The sequence below is a fragment of the Globicephala melas genome, chromosome 10 (assembly GCF_963455315.2).
Source record: "Globicephala melas chromosome 10, mGloMel1.2, whole genome shotgun sequence".
NCBI classification, from domain to species: domain Eukaryota; kingdom Metazoa; phylum Chordata; class Mammalia; order Artiodactyla; family Delphinidae; genus Globicephala; species Globicephala melas.
The window spans coordinates 58,926,664-58,943,963 of NC_083323.1; the positions used below are offsets into that span (position 1 = coordinate 58,926,664).

General features: G+C 40.2%; 1 protein-coding gene across 1 annotated transcript in view; it reads left to right on the forward strand.

Moving 5' to 3' along the window:
* The window catches only part of TESPA1 (thymocyte expressed, positive selection associated 1), a 37,283-nt gene extending 20,497 nt beyond the window's left edge, over window positions 1-16,786 (forward strand). Inside the window, exons 7-10 of the mRNA XM_030866740.2 lie at window positions 1,256-1,464; window positions 3,032-3,828; window positions 4,990-5,083; window positions 16,581-16,786. Of these exons, the coding sequence (XP_030722600.1) occupies window positions 1,256-1,464; window positions 3,032-3,828; window positions 4,990-5,083; window positions 16,581-16,786 (1,306 nt within the window). The remainder of the gene's footprint in view (window positions 1-1,255; window positions 1,465-3,031; window positions 3,829-4,989; window positions 5,084-16,580) is intronic.
* Window positions 16,787-17,300: the final 514 nt, after the last annotated feature.

Genomic DNA, 17,300 nt, shown 5'->3' on the forward strand with positions numbered 1-17,300 from the left:
TAAGAGTGTATCAGTCTCCAATGTGTTTTCAGCGAGAGTTGCTCCTCATGGAGATGTATTTTTGATCTGTTCGTTGGGGTGGGTGAACTCAGCGTCTTCCTTCTCTGCCACCTTGATCTCCCCCCTCCTCGGTGATCTAGTCGTATGCCCACAATTCAGATAAGGAAACTTAGGATCATGAAGATAAAATTGGCAGTTAGGGGCTTCCCTGGTGGCGCAGTGGTTGAGAGTCCGCCTGCCGATGCAGGGGACACGGGGTCGTGCCCCGATCCGGGAGGATCCCACATGCCGCGGAGCGGCTGGGCCCGTGAGCCATGGCGCATCCGGAGCCTGTGCTCCGCAACGGGAGAGGCCACAGCAATGAGAGGCCCGCGTACCATAAAAAAAAAAAAAAAAAAAAAAAATTGGCAGTTAGGAGGAATGCACGAGAATAGATCCAGGTATTCGAATTATCCAGCTATTACTTGAATAAGATGGTCTCGATTTAGATCAAAAAGCCCAGCATCCTTTCTGAAGAGAGTAACAGTGATTAGTCAAAGCCTCCAATAATTCACAGCTCCCCTACCCACATGGTTGTTTGGAGCACATAGTTGGTGAGCTCTAGTGTCACCCAGCTCGGTGCTACCAAGCTTTGGATGTAGACATATGTTGGTGCCATACCGAGAGAGAGACAGAGACGGAGAGAAAGTGTTTGGTCTGTAATGCAGGACTTCTGTCCTGAAATTGTGCTGTAAAGGGGCCTACTTCTCAAAATCAGGTTTTGAGCATACCTGTATAGATAAAATTCTATCCTCAGGGTGAGAATAAAATGAGTTTTATGTTCCTTACCCACTCATTGCCTGGGTGTTCCACACAGCCATTGGCACAAGCTACAAGTTACAAAGCGCTTGGCAAAAGCCAGCTGTGTCACAGTATGTGCAAGTGGGAACTGACAGGTTAATAACACAACTGCAAGGTTTCTTTGCACCTAGACTGCTTTTGATTTTTCAGGTCCCTCTCATAGCAAATTTTCATTCATCTGTAATCACTGTAGTCATGACAGAATCTCGTTCAATTTTTAAACCAGGGCGAGATTGTAATTCCTATATTTCAGACAGAGAGTTTAGATTCAGAGCAGTGAAAGCTTTTCTCAGTCACAGTGGTAGATGGAGAAATGGCCAGAAAGGTATCTCAGTCTCCTGACGCTTTTATTAGATAACTCTGGATTACCCTGTGTCTCAAAGCTTTGCTTGTTTACCAAACCCCCTCTTTGCAGCATCTCAGAGATTCTGGACAAGGTGCAAGAAGATGCAGAAGATGTCCTTTTCAGTCTGGGCTTTGGCCAGGAGGACCACAAAGACACTTCTCGAATTCCTGCCCGATTTTTCACCACTCCGTCTCAGGCCAAAGGCATTGATTTCCAGCTCTTCCTGAAGTCCCAGGTGCGGAGGATTGAGATGGAAGACCCGTGCCTCATGCTGGCCAGTGAGTGTTACCACAGATACATGCTCAGCTTCTCTCCCAGCCTGCAGTCATTCACAACAGGGATCAGTGGCTCTAAATACTACTTTCTCTTGGTCAGCTTCACTCGACCCTTTGTCTCTTGTGTCTGTTTCTTCCTATGCTGTCTTCAGTGAAGATAGAGAACTTTGACTTCTTCTCTCTCTTGAAGAAATTGTCTTCAAGAGACCTCATATCACTATTACTTTCTTTAGATCTTCTCTCTTTTAGCTGAATCAAATAGGAACAATGTCTTTAAATCTTGTCCCCATTTTCTATTTCTCAGTTGGAATTATTGAATGTTCCCCATTTATAGCCACTACATTAAAATCATTTCCATTTAGGGCAGTGGTTCTGTTAATTATGTTAAATTGTGCAGGAGTTAATAAAACATTCATAGTCATAGGCTTTTCTTCCAGAGAAGGAAGGGCTCAGGAATATTTATGTTAAGTAAGCACGCCGATGATTCTTATATATAATACTTAGACCACGTCTAGGGAAACAATGATTTAAGTTGTCCCAATTCCATACTAAGGAAAGATATGAGAGGGCTTCTCTACCTGGATGAGGGATAAAAGTCTCTATTTTATTCTATATGTTACAATATATTTGAAATTATATTGTTTTACAGCCCCCCAACATAGTGTTTCTGACAGTGCTGTTTCAGATTCTTTGCAACAGATTCAACTTAAAAACTTGGTAAAACTACGCTTCTGAGCTCCACCTGCTGGAACAAGGATTTTGAGTTGGAGTATTTGCACAAGCACTTTAGATGATTCTTACGCACACTAAAGATTGAGGATGATTTATTGAATTTATTTTATGTGCCAAGTACATAATTAGTTGTTAAACTCTGGAAGAACAGCAGCTAGGCAAGAGAAACATGATTCTTGCCTTTAGGACACTTACAGTTTAAGGGATATATGGTTTATCACAGTGCTTTTCCAACATGGGTGTATGTATGAATTACTGAAGGATATTGTAGATGTGTGGGTTACAGTCTGAGAGTCTGTATTTGCAATAAATTCCCAAGTAATGCCAATGCTACTGGACTACTGGCCACACTTTGAGAAGCAAAGTCTAGCAGAAATGATACAGTTCATCTAAATTTCTCTACCCCTGTCCATTGCCTAGTAATTGCTATCCCTCAAATTTGCTGCTATCAAAGAAGACTTCTATAACCCTAAAGTTTTCTTACTAAGAAAATAATGTTAGTTTTGCCCTTTTTAGTCATGTTTGTCATCTATGGCAAACACAGTGATAGAGACCATGGTATACTGACAGCAGAAAGGATATGCTAAATCAAGATACAGAAAAGTTTTTCATCCCGTATAGAATTAAGTTTTGGACTATTTGGGATAGGGAGTCAAAAAGTCAAGAAGGTCAAGAAAGAGAATCCTGGGTGTCAGAAATCTAAATGGGAGAAACGCTGGTAGGGAAAATGGCACCTTCTTTCTGAATTTTGGGTTTTAGGAAGGCTATTGAAGGGAAAGATTCAAGAAGTAATTTGCTGATGACCCCTAGACTCACCATCTTCAACCCTTGCACTCAGGCAGGTTTAAGCAAGTGCAAACACTGGCCGTCACCGCCGATGCCTTCTTCTGTCTCTACTCCTACGTATCTAAGACCCCTGTCCAAAAGTTCACACCATCCCACATGTTCTGGAATTGCAACGCAACTGATGTGCCATCCATCAAGATTCTGGCCCCAGAACCTGAACCTCACTCACCCAGAGAGCGCCTCCGGAAAGCCATCTCCAAAATGTGCCTGTACACGTGCCCACGAGATAGGCTGTCACCACCCGACCACACCCCCAAAAGGAACAGTTTAGACCAGGTGGTGTGGGAAGTGATGGACAGAGTGCGAGGAGAGAAGTTGGTCCTCCAGCAAGACTCTGGGTTTGGGCCAGTCCCACAGGGAGATCCTGTGCCCCCCATCAGGGGTACAAAGCTGCCCACTTCTTCCTGTCCATGTGCCCTCTGCTTTAAAGAGGAAACACAGCAGGGGATGTCCACATTGCAAGAACCATCAGAAACTCTGGATTCTAACCCCTGTTGCACACATTCTCTGCCCAGAGCAGATCTGCAGTGGAGCACAGACCCTGCACAGGTAAAGAGACAGCTGTGGGGTCTACAAGCCACCAGTAAGGAAGCCCATTCAGCCAAGGATGAGACCTTCTGGAAAAGAAAGAGCAGAGCAAGAAAGAGTTTGTTTCAGAAGAATCCCATGGGCAGGAAGGTTAAATCACTGGACCTGTCCACCATCCAACAGAAATGGAAACAGGGCCAAGAGAGAACAGAACTGCACCGATCTCTAACCCAGCAGCTGCAGGACACTTTGGACTTGGAGGTGAGTGGGTTGAAAGTGAGGGAGAGGCTGGCAGAGAAAGGCTGTGGATTCCTTCCCTTGGGTAAAGGAAATCCAGGCTCCTTTTCCTTGCCAGATATATCAATTCTTATTTATTTATTTATTTATTTGTTTTATTTTTTCAATTCTTGAATTATATTCAGAAACCTTTGGGAATGGGTTAATATACAAGGAGGGAGAAAAAGAAATGAGCCTGGTTTCTTAAGAGTGCCCAGGTTTCTATCACTATTTTCCTAATTCCTTATCTAATCTGATCTTCACTGAAGTTTCTCATCAAGCACACCTGCCCCTGTCATTTGTGGGATCCACACAAGAGTACAGATAGAGGTTACACACTAGGCTAAACACGATTAAATAAAATCTTCTCTTCTACCTTGACAAGCATGTAACCGCAAAGTCCTAGAAGTTCAGGTTCAAATCTAGAATTCTCACTCTTAGGACTTCAGTGCTAGAACATGGCAGGGTGGGCAGAGACCCTCCCCATCCTGTCCCCTTCTCTTCCCATGGCCAGATCTGCCCTGCACCATAAGGGATTTTGCACATACATATGTGAACACCCCAGCCTGCATATACAAATGCCACAAACCCCCTACCCACACATATAACCACCATTAGTCATCACTCAGGCCTGGGAGTGCATACACTAGGAGAAAGGCTGGTCTTTGAGAGAACAGACACGAGGCAAAGCCAATGCATTTCCCTGAAACAGACTTGGGGCCATTTGAATAGCATTTGGGGGTATTCTGGGTATCCAGAGCATGGTCTAGAAGGGGTAGTACAAGATCAAAGTGGACACACCCTCTAGGTCCACCAACTCTTCATCCCATGAGCTCTCTAAAACTTGGAATTCTTCTTGCCTGGGTCTATGGACAGTACTGCCATCAAGTGCTAGAGTCTCGAGGAAAAGCCCTCAGATCCTTGCCACAAAGAGAAGCCATGATGATTTGCAGTGTCATTTGCATGTATGTCACCTCTCATTGAATGTAGAGCTGATCCTGCCTTCCTCACTACCAGGCTCCTACCACAAGAGAAGAGGCCAAGTCTCTCAAGTACATTCAGCCTCTTCCCCTTACAGCTATCTGCCATTCTGCACTTTTCTCCAACACTGGCACTGACTGAGTTCTGCCGGGATCTTGGTTACAGGTGCAAAGCAACAGTGAGGAGGAAGAGAGCCACTGGCCCAGCAGATCCAGAAACCACCACCTCTATCAGACTTTTGCTGGCAAAGACTCAGGAAGTAAGTGAAGTGGAGCTCTCTCTCTCTCTCTCTCTCTCTCTCTCTCTCTCGTGTGTGTGTGTGTGTGTGTGTGTTTCTCAAACCTCACTGCACATTGTAAGCACATGGGGAGATTTTTAAAAATACTCACAGTGAAGTGTCCCACATCCTGCCTTCTGATTTAATTGGTATGGCGTGGAGCCCAGGGACTGAATTTTTTTGTTTTAAAGCTCCTAGTGTAATTCTATTATGGCTGGATAAATACTTTTCTAGATCAGTGGTTCTCAAACTTCAGCATCAAAATCACCTGGAGGGCTTGTGACACTACAGATGGCTGGGTCCCAACTCCCAGAGTTTCTGATTGAATAGATCTGGACAGGGCCTAGGAATTTGCATTTCTAACAAATTCTCAAGTGTTGTCAATGCTGTTGGTCTGGTGATCACAGTCTGAGAACTGTTGCTCGGGGGGAAAATTCTGTATAACCTTAATATTCAAAATGTAGTCTGCAGATCAGCAGTATTAGCATCATTTGGGATTTTGTTAGAAATGTGGAATCCCAGCCCTTCCCCACCCCCGACCTAATGGATCAAATTTTATTAAGATTCTTAGGTGATTTACTTGCACATTGAAGTTTGAGAAGCATTGTAGTTTGCAACAGGTGAAGACCAACCAGATGAAGACCAACCATGGAGATTTATACCCCAGCACCTGCTTTTAGCTACTTTCTAATCAGCCCAAATCATAGGACTTAGGCAAGAGTCCTCAATGTATCTCACATGTATGTTCATTTAGGCTCTGAGTTCCATTCTGCAGCTAGGATCTGATGTACATAGCTCTCCTTCTCTCCTCAAAGAAGGACAATGAATCTCACGTAGGTAGTTATTGCAGCTAAAATGTCTTTCCTCTAGATATGAATTTCGAGTATTAACTCTTTCAGAGCTTTCCTTTATTTTTTGAAAAATTTGACTAAAGATTTATTATTTAAACTAAGCAGAAATTAATCTCCTGGTACTTCAACTGCCTATCCGCTAGGACCACAGAGAATATGGCATCAGATATACTGATTTTCCCAAGATAGGAAGAATTGAAATATTTCTTGAATTAAGTAAATGAATCATCTTGCTTAGGGATCCCTCCATTTTGAACGTCTTAGTACTATTTACTGCACTTCCTAGTCCAATAGCTTTTTGTTTAACACCAAAATTTCATTGTTACTGGTCCAGAGTCACAAAGGTCTTTATGATTCTAACTCCTTTAATTCTAATTATCTGTGAGTTTAGGGTCCTAATCGCTCTACGTTCTCTCTTACCCATAACTTTCATCTCCAGATATGTAGCTTGTATGTATCAGTCACTCACAAAAGAGGTAAATGTCAGAAGACAGCAATCTACTATATGTAGTTGAAAAAATTTAAGATATGGAGTCAAATGACCTACCTCCTACTAGCTCAATAATCTTGCCAAGCTCACTTAACTTTGTTTGCTCCCATGAAACCTTACAGAGAGTTTGTGTAGGTAATGCACCATGCTGGAATAACCGTTACGACGTTGCTGTTGCTGCTGCTACTGATTTTAGAAAAGGTAATCATGGGCAAAATATTTAGATCAGTGAATCCCAATCTTACAGGCTTTTTAAAAAATTGCTATTTCCTGGACTCCACCTAATAGAATTAAATACAAATCTCTTAGGTTTGGACTTGGGCATTATTGTTTATTCTTCTTTAAAAGTTTTCTAGTGTTAGCAGTTACCTATTTTTGCATAATAAACCACCCCAAATGTAGTGACTTAAAGGAAAACTTATTTATTATTTCTTGCTGTTTAGTGGGTTTACTGGGGGGGATTCTTCTGCTCGGTTCATCTGGGTTCACTTATGCAAGCTGTTTTTGGCTAGTTGACTGGGCTGGACTAGAAGGTCTAAATGGGCTCACCCTATTGGCGCTAGCCTTGGTGCTGAATCTCTCTGCTGACTGTCAGGCAGGCAGGCAGGCACTCTCTCCATGTGGTGAGTCATTCTTCAGCAGTCTAACTTGTCTTTCTTACGTGGATGTTCAGCAAAAACTGAAGTTGCAATGGCTCTTTTTAAGGATACGTTTTAAGTTGTACAGTGCCCCCTCTACCACATGTTATTGCTGAAATCAAAGCACAAAGCCAACCTAGATTCAAAAGGAAGGAAAACAGACTTTACTTTTTAAATAGGAGTGGCAAAGTCACGCTATGAAAAGGCAATGTGGAATGGGAGGGTTGCTGTGGCCATATTTATAAACAGTCTCTCACAGACAGTGATTCTGACACCCCATGAGGGTTAAGAAAGACTAGTTTAATTAAAGGGCTTTATCCTCACATATTAAAGTTGCCCTGAGGGTAAGCTGTCATTCTAAAGCTCATTGAAACTCAGCCACAGCATACAAAATTTGAAAAGAAAATTAACTGCTAAACTTATCAAATTCGAATAGAAAATGTGGAGTATATGCACCACAGCTAGGTTTCCCTGCCAAAAATTTTAATTTATTCTAAAATAGCAAAACAAAGCTTTGCTCAAGTGTTACTTGTCCAGCAGATGTCAGCCTCGCACAAGAAAATGCCGATTTGTCCAGCAAAGCAGGCTGTGTAAGATCTATATGATTATACCTTTCTAGACAGTTCATGCAACACCCAAAACGTCAGTTCTTCTCACAAACGTCCCATCTTTGACTAAAGGTCAGTATACAGAAAGATTGGAATTGAGTTGCCAGGGAGGAAGTTTCTAGGAATTAAACATTTCAAATAAGTAACTAGATGTAACTAGACTCCATTTTCTGCTAGGTGATGGGATTTCATTACAGCAGGAGTTACTGTGTTTAGAGATGCTATATTTCACTTATTCTAAGATGTACATTTTTCTGCACTTGAATATCTCTGAAATAGAATGAGTCTAACAGTTGGCAGTGTCAACCAATATACTTGTGTGTGTGTGTGTATATATATATATATATATATATAATACATATATTTGTCTTCTTAATGGAATACAAAATTAATTATGTCTTACAAACAATGTTTTATCAGATTCAATGAAACACAGTAACTTTAGAAATTCAATGCACTTAGCCTCTCAGGTAAATGAGGAGGTGATTTTATAGATTTTCCTTTTATGATTCCCCTAGAAAGATGAGAGATCTCTTCTTCACTGACACAGACTTCAGCTGAGGCAGGGGGTCACAGTGGTTCCCAAATCATTCCAATGTTCTATGAGTTTCTTTATTAATCTTCTCACAAAGCTATAAGCTATCTCTCTCAATCCACTCCTCTATCATCCTTTAAGAGATCACATGGAGTGGGAAGTAGCTATGAAAACAGCTCAGCACTGGCAAGATTAAAGACTGCATAAGAAACACGGATAGGGAAATTCACTCACCACCATCAAAGGCAGAACTAGGTGGGACAGTTCCTCAGATCTACTGCCCCTTCCAGGATCTGTAATTATCTCCCAGGATCTCTGTATCTAGTCCCAGGTGTTAATCTACTACTTGTTGTCAAGCATAGGAGAGGTGCAAGCATGGATAGAAAGTGGTAGCAGCACCCAGCCAGCAGCTGTGTCTAGTGGTGTGGTCCTCATATTTCACAAAGACACTCACTTGAAGAGGCAAATAGGGGTTGGAACCCAGCTCTACTGAGCTTACCTTCCATAATCTCAAGGGTCGTCTTCTTCTAAGAGAGAGTTTATTTTTTTCCCCTAATTTATCTATATAAGATGAGCACCTTTCTGTAATTAGCACAAGGGCACATTTTCTGTTAAAAGAGGATCTTGTTCCCAGCTATCAGCTTTCATCCCTCCCACTCCATCTTTTAGTCTCCTCCAGAGAAGTCTTAATCTTCCTCCAAGTTCCTGGCAAAGAATGACACTCATCCCTCATAATTTGCACCTTGCTCAAGAATTTCAACTTCATGGCCCTTTTATTGGTGCCCTGTTGCTGAAATTTAAATCATTTGACCTGTACCACATTTATGAGAAGCACTGCTAAGGAGAATATTTTTATTTTTATTTTGTTGTTGTTGTTTCTTTTACCAGATCTGAGGTAGTACAGCATAATATATATCCTGTTTGTGAAGTGATCATATCTAGAAGTGAGAGGTTTCATTTTATTATCAACACTGCTAGCAGCAGTGGGAGAAGAGTCAGGAAGGATTAGGTGGGGAGGCTGGTGCAGAGCACAGGATAAAGAAGAAAACTAGTCTGAGATAATCCCAAATGGTGGGTAACTCAACACACTATCTGTTTGTACTTGGTGGAAACTCTGTGAGCCAGGTAGCTACAGACTTGCTCCTTGATGAAAGATTTTGCCATATGATAATATTAACAATAACAAATATATATAGTGCTTATTACATGTCCTACACTACCCTTAGCACTTTGTGGGAATTAAATCATTTAATCCTGTGATATAGGTTGCTTTATTGTTCCCCATTTTATAGGTGATGACCCTGGGCACAGTTATTTTTATACCAAAATAAATTCTCAAGAGGAACTATCAGATAGGAAGTGTAGAGAGAGACAAGAAAAGGGAGAGGAAAGAGAGAGAGGACTATGAGAATGTGATAATTATTTTTCTGCCTCATTTACATTTCTTCCCAAGGTTGTTTTGTGTCTGTGGGGTAAATATAATTAAAAACAAAACCTTCTGCCACCCCAGAATCCCTCTCCGGAAAGGTATAAGAGAAAGAAAAAAGTTATGTTTTTGAATAAACATTACACCAGAATATGATGTGCATCACAGGCAAAGGGTGTGCTAAAGAGATTGCAGAGACAGAAAGGGGTCTTACCCTCTTATATATCCAAGAAGATACAACCCATTACATACATGTTGTCAAAATAAACAATAACTAGTCCTCAAGTAAGAGGACTTGACAGCACCATTTTTCACACATAGTTCATCCTAGATTCACCTGGTAACTGAGGTGGCCAACCATATTAGCTTATTGCCTTTAGCCAAAGGAATAATAAATACCTCTCATGTTTTTATGGCAATTCGTGGTTTTGCAGTTGGAGCCAGGCATCTAAGTTAGACTGGAGACTGGGAGATGGGGGTTCTATGATCCTTGATACATTTCAAAGCAATGGCTTCCATATCCTTGAGAGAGACATTTCTGGTTTGTAAAGGTTTCAAGGGGCTTATTTAGCCTTTAAAAAAGATTTACATACATTTCAAAGAAACAAAGAATTTACAAGTTTCCTAAAGAGACATGTTTTAACCTGCCAGGTGAGTGACCTGCCCCTGCGCACTACACCCCCATGGCCCTACCAAAGTGGCCAGGTGAGCACAGCCCACACTGGGAATGCTCCTTGAGTCAACCTAGTTCTGATGGCCAGTAGGATTGCCTTTCTGGGCTCCACAGGTCTGAAACAATTAGAGAGATAGTTCTTGGCAGGCTACCACCCGCAGGGCACTGCACAGACAGCAGACTGAAACAACCCCCAGTCTTCCCATGCAAAAGGCCTATTTACTTGTCCTGGAGCATCAGCCTGAGAAGTAGAGTTCAAGTTAACCACACATCTAGATGCTACAGAAGTGTTCTCAGGGAACATTAGCCAGTACTCTCACTTGACTTCACTACAGCTCACCAGTACCTCCCAGAAAGGTGCTTATACACTCAACTGGAGCCCAGAATTTTGCAACATTCTCAAAGGGACACCTCTGGGTTCTTGGTCTTGATGCCAGCAGAGTCTACAATTTCAGTCCTACAGGACCGTATATATTTGCATATCTTAAAAGCTGCTGCCTGAAGGTCTAACTTTCAATCAGCCCCAAACTGAGATCCCTCCTCTAGGACACTCAGAGGTCCTGGCACATTCTCAACAACTGGGACCTACCCAGAATAAATCAGGCTGCTTAGACAAACACAAATGTTTGAGAGACAACAAGCTAGGGAAAGGTTAAATGATAAGGTTCATCTCCTACACAAGGCCATTCCTTCAAGACTGGGAGACGTAGCTATTTCACATAGAAACAACACAGAGAGTCAAGCAAAAATGAGGAGTCAAAGAATATGTTTCAAATGAAAGAACAAGATAAAAACCCAGGGAAAAGAAACAAAAACACCTCAATGAAATAGAGACAAGTAATTTACCTGATAAAGTGTTCAAAGTAATGGTCATTAAAGTGCTCACCAAACACAGGAGAAGAATGGATAAACACAGTGAGAACTTTAAACAAAGTTATAGATAATAAAAGAAAGTAGAAAACAAACATCACAGGTTTGAAGAATACAATAACTGAACTGAAATGTACACTGGCAGTGTTCAACAGCACACTAGATGAAGCAGAAGAAAGAATCAGTGATCTGGAAGACATGGCAGTGGAACTCACCCAACAGACCAGCAGAAAGAACAAAGAAATTTAAAAAGTGAAGATAGCTTAAAGGACCTATGAGGCAACATCAAGAGGAATAACATTTGAATTGTAGGGGTACCAGAAGGGGAAGAGAGAAAGGGGCAGAAAACATATTTGAAGAAATAATGGCTGAAAATGTCCCTAACTTGGTGATGGAAACAGACTAGATGTCTGGATCTGTCTAGATCCAAGAAGCCCAGAGTGTTCCACACAAGATGGACCCAAAGAGAGCCACACCAAGATTATAATTAAAATGTCAAAAGTTAAAGATAAAGAGAGAATCTTAAAAATAGCAAGAGAAAAACAACTTGTTATGCAGAAGCTAACCTCCATAAGACTATCAGCTGATTTCTTAGCAAAAACTGCAGGCTGGGAGTGGCCTGATATATTCAAAGTGCTGAAAGAAATAAACTTCCAACCAATTAATACTCTACCCAGCAAGGTAATCATTTAGAATTGAAAAGAAGATAAAGAACTTTCCAGGCAAACAAAAGCTAAAGGAGTTCATCACCACTAAACCAGTCTTGCAGTAAATGTTAAAGAACCTTCATTAAGCTGAAAAAAGGGGGCATTAATTACTAACAAGAGAACATATGAAAGTGAAAATCTCACTGGTAAAGGTAAATATATATTAAAGGTAGTGGATTAATAACTTATAAATCCAGTATGAAGGTTAAAATACAAAAGCAGTAAAAATAACTAGAACTAAAATAATCAGGTAAGAGGTACACAAAATAAAAAGATGTAAAATGTGACATCAAAAACACAAAATGTGAAACAACAAGGTCCTACTATATAGCAGAGGGAACTATATCCAATCTCCTGGGACAAACCATAATGGAAAAGAATATTTTAAAAGAATGTATAATGTGTAAAACTGAGTCACTTTGCTGTACAGCAGAGATTTGTACAACATTGCAAATCCACTATACTTCAATTAAAAAACAAAAATAAATAAAAATAAAACCCACAAAATTTGGATGGGGGCGTTAAAATATAGAGTTTTAGAATGCATTCGAACTTAACTTGCTATCAACTTAAATATATCAAAACTGTCAACAAAGTGGGCATAGAGGGAACATGACTTAGCATAATAAAGGCCATATATGACAAGCCCACAGCCAGCATCATACTCAATGGCGAAAAGCTGAAAGCTTTTCCTCTAAGATGAGGAGCAAGGAAGGGGTGACCACACTCACCACTTTTATTCAACATAGTACTGGAAGTCCTAGCCAGAGCAATTAGTCAAGAAAAAGAAATAAAAGGCATCCAAATTGGAAAGAAAGAAGTAAAATTGTCACTATTTGCAGATGACATGATTTTATATGTGGAAAACCCTAAAGCCTCCTCCAAAAAACTGTGAGAACTAATAAACAAATTTAGTAAAGGTGCAGGATACAAAATTAATATACAAAAGTCTGTTGCATTTTTAAACACTAACAATGAGCTATCAGAAAGAGAAATTAAGAAGACAATCCCATTTATAATTGCATCATAAAGTAAATTAAAATACCTAGAATAAATTTAACCTAGGAGGTGAAAGACCTCTACACTGAAAACTATAAGACATTAATGAAAGAATTGAAGAAAACACAAATAAATGGAAAGATATTTTATGCTCATGGAGTAGAAGAATTAATATTATTAAAACTTCCTTACTACCCAAAGCAATATACAGATTCAGTACAATCTCTTTCAAAATACCAAGGGTATTTTTCACATAAATCAAATACACAATCATAAAATTTATATGGAATCACAAAAGATCCTGAACAGCCAAAGCAATCTTGAGAAAGAAAAACAAAGCTGGAGGCATCACACTCCCTGATTTCAAACTATACTACAAAACTATAGTAATAAAAACAATATGGTATTGGCATAAAAACAGATTGATGCAACAGATAAGAGAGCCCAGAAATAAACCCACCCATGTATGGTTAACCAATTTATAACAAAGGAGGCAAGAAGATACAGTGAAGAAAGAAGAGTCTCTTCAATAAATTATGTTGAGAAAACTAGACAACCACATGCAGAAGTATGAAACTGGACCACTATCTTACACCATACATAAAAATCAACTCAAAATAGATTAAAGACTTGAATGTAAAACCAGAAATCATAAAAATCCTAGGGAAAAAAAAACATAGGCAGTAGGCTCCTTAACATTGATCTTAGCAATATTTTTTTTTTTGGCTCTGACTCCAGAAACAATGGAAACAAAGCAAAAGTAAATACATAGGACTATATCAAACTGAAAAGCTTCTGCTCAGTGAAGGAAACCATCAACAAAATAAAAAGGCAACCAACTGAATGGGAGAAGATATTTTCAAATCATATACCCAATAAGCGGTTAATATCCAAAGTATGTAAGAACTCATATAACTCAATTAATAAGAAAAACAAACAATCTATTTAAAAAATAGGCAGGATCTGAATAGACGTTTTTCCAAGGAAGACATACAGATCAGGTCAATAGGCACATGGAAAGATGCTCAACATCACTAATGCAAGTCAAAACCACAATGTGATCGCACCTCACACCTGTCAAAATGGTAAAAAAGAAAACAAATATCAAGTGTTGGCAAGGATGTGGAAAAAAGAGAACCCTCATGAACTGCTGATGGGAGTGTAAATTGATGCAGCTGCTATGGAACACAGTATGGCGGTTCTTCAAAAAATTAAAATGAGAACTACCAGTAAATGCTTTTCTGAGTGTTTAGCCAAATAAAATGAAAACACTAATTTGAAAAGATACATGCACCCTTGTGTTCATGGCAGCACTATTTACAATAGCCAAGATATGGAAACAACGTGTGTCCATCAATGGATAAATGGATAAAGAAGAGGTGGTATATGTATACAGTGGAATACTACTCAGCCATTAAAAAAAAAAGAAATCTTACCATTTTCAACAACATACATGGACCTCAAGAGTATAAAGACGCAGACCTACTAGAGAATGGACTTGAGGACACGGGAAGGGGGAAGGGTAAGCTGGGACAAAGTGAGAGAGTGGTATTGACATATATACACTACCAAATGTAAAATAGATAGCTAGTGGGAAGAAGTCACATAGCACAGGGAGATCAGCTTAGTGCTTTGTGACCACCTAGAAGGGTAGGCTAGGGAGAGTGGGAGGGAGGGAGACGCAAGAGGGAAGAGATATGGGGATATATGTATATGTCACTTTGTTATAGAGCAGAAAATAACACACCATTGTAAAGCAATTATACTCCAATAAAAACGTCTTTAAAAAAGTATTATGCTAAAGGAAATCAGTCTAACAGAGAAGCCAAATACCATATGATTGCACTTCTATGTGGAATCTAAAAACAAAACAAACAAACAAAACAAAACTCATTATACAGAGAACAGATGGGGGTTACCAGAGTTTAGAGGAAAGGAAAAAGGACAGGTGTGAATACAGTTACATTGGTTGTCTGGAGCGGAGGTCAAGAAATATATGCTTACTGGTTTCTCTCTTTTTCCTGTTGGGTCATCATTAAAAGCATGAGGCAAGAAATTTGAGGAGGATCATAAAGATTTGAGATCACCTCTATGGAGAAAGGACAAGAATAATATTTATTAATAGAAATATGTATTAATAGTCGAATTGGTGAATAGCATTAGGGCTCAGCTCAAGGTGCAGAACATGGATTGGGAATAGTTTTGTCCTTTTCTCCAGCAGTGCTCAGCAGTCTATGCAAAAGAATAAGAATAAAAGCGTAGGTATACTTTTATAAGTCTAAACATTAAGAAGTGAACTTTTTCAGGAATCTCATTTCATGGTGAGAAGAGCAGAAAGCCTAAGTCACATGACTCTTTGATCCCATTGCTGCTGCTAATAATAATAACTTTAAATATTACTTATAGTAGTGAGAAACATTTCCCCAGGTAGGGTATAAAAGTTTCTACCAATCCAGTACACAAAGTTGTCTCAAAGATGCATGATGTGGGCTTCCCTGGTGGCGCAGTGGTTGAGAGCCCGCCTGCCGATGCAGGGGACACGGGTTCGTGCCCCAGTCCGGGAAGATCCCGCATGCCGCGGAGTGGCTGGGCCCGTGAGCCATGGCTGCTGAGCCTGCGCGTCCAGAACCTGTGCTCCGCAACGGGAGAGGCCACAACAGTGAGAGGCCCGCGTACCGCAAAAAAAAAAAAAAAAAAAAAAAAAAGCATGATGTGACAAACAACCCAATCAAAAATGAGCCGAAGACCTAAATAGACATTTCTCCAAAGAAGACATACAAGTGGCCAACAGGTGCATGAAAAGATGCTCAATTTCACTAATTATCAGAGAAATGCAAATGAAAACTACAATGAGGTATCACCTTACACCAGTCGGAATGACCACCATTAAAAAACCCACAAACCATAAATGCTGGAGAGGATGTGGAGAAAAGGGAATCCTCCTACACTTGGTGGGAATGTAAATTGGTGCGGGCACTATGGAGAACAGTATGGAGGTTCTTTTAAAAACTAAAAATAATGTTACCATATGATCCAGCAATCCCACTCCTGGGCATATATACAGTGAAAACTCTAATGCAAAAAGATACATGCACAGCAGTGTTCATAGCAGCACTATTTACGATAGCCAAGACATGAAAGCAACCTAAATGTCCACAGACAGATGAATGGATAAAGAAGATATGGTATATATACACAATGAAATAATACTCGGCCATAAAAAAGAATGAAATAATGCAATTTGCAGCAATATGGATGGACCTAGAGATTATCATACTAAGTGAAGTAAGTCAGACAAAGACAAATATCATATGATATCACTTACATGTGGAATCTAAAAAATGATACCAATGAACTTATTCACAAAATAGAAACAAACTCACAGACATAGAAAGAGAACTTATGGTTACCAAAGGGGATAGTGGGAGAGGGGGAGAGATAAATTAGGAGTTTGGGATTAACAGATACACACTACTATATATAAAACAGATAAACAACAAGGTCTTATTGTATGGCACAGGGAATTGTATTCAATATCTTGTAATAACCTATGATGAAAAAGAATGTATGTATAACTGAATCACTTTGCTGTACACCTGAAACTAACACAACATTGTAAATCAACTATACTTCAATTTTTAAAAAAAATGCATGATGTGTTTCTTTTAAATTCCCATTGCAGGCTTTTACCACCACCACAGCACGTGCTCTGACAGCAGCAGCTTCATAGAAGAGCCTAACTCCCACCTCCTCTTGCAGGAGGCTGTATGGCCTCCAGTATCCAGCTCCTGCTCTCTGGCCCTACAAACTCCTAATCTCAGTAGGAGAAAAGCAGCATGGTACACCGGGCAGAAGACCAGAGTAAGAGACTTGGAATCTCCATCCTGATGCTATCATGAACAGCATGCACAGAGACAGACCTTAGGCAGTCACTTCATTTCTCTTTGGTTTTTCTACTCTGTGGGTATTAGAATACATGATCTACATGATAGGGACAGTGGTAACCTGGACAAATACTTAATTTTCTCTCAAGCTTTGACACTGCCTAGGACAGTTAGAAGATTTAAGGATGATCAAATTTGAGGAACAAGGGTTGCTACTGGAATACTCTCAAAGGGCTCAAGCTAAATGAGGAAGCACAAATCCCACTTTCAGGCCCTGAAACCTTGGTGCAGCCTACAGTAGGATTCCCTCTGAGCCTCTATTCATCCCTCTGTGCTCCCAATTAAATTCCAGGAAGTCGTCCACCATACAGGGTCCTGTTTTTCTTCTTGAGGCCTCATCCAAGGAGATACTCTTGGAGCCTCCCCACTAAAACCATTTTCTCCCTGTATCCTAAATTTTGGATCTTCATAAGAAAAGAGATGAGCGGGATTCAGAATCCCTCCTCTTGGCCATTGCA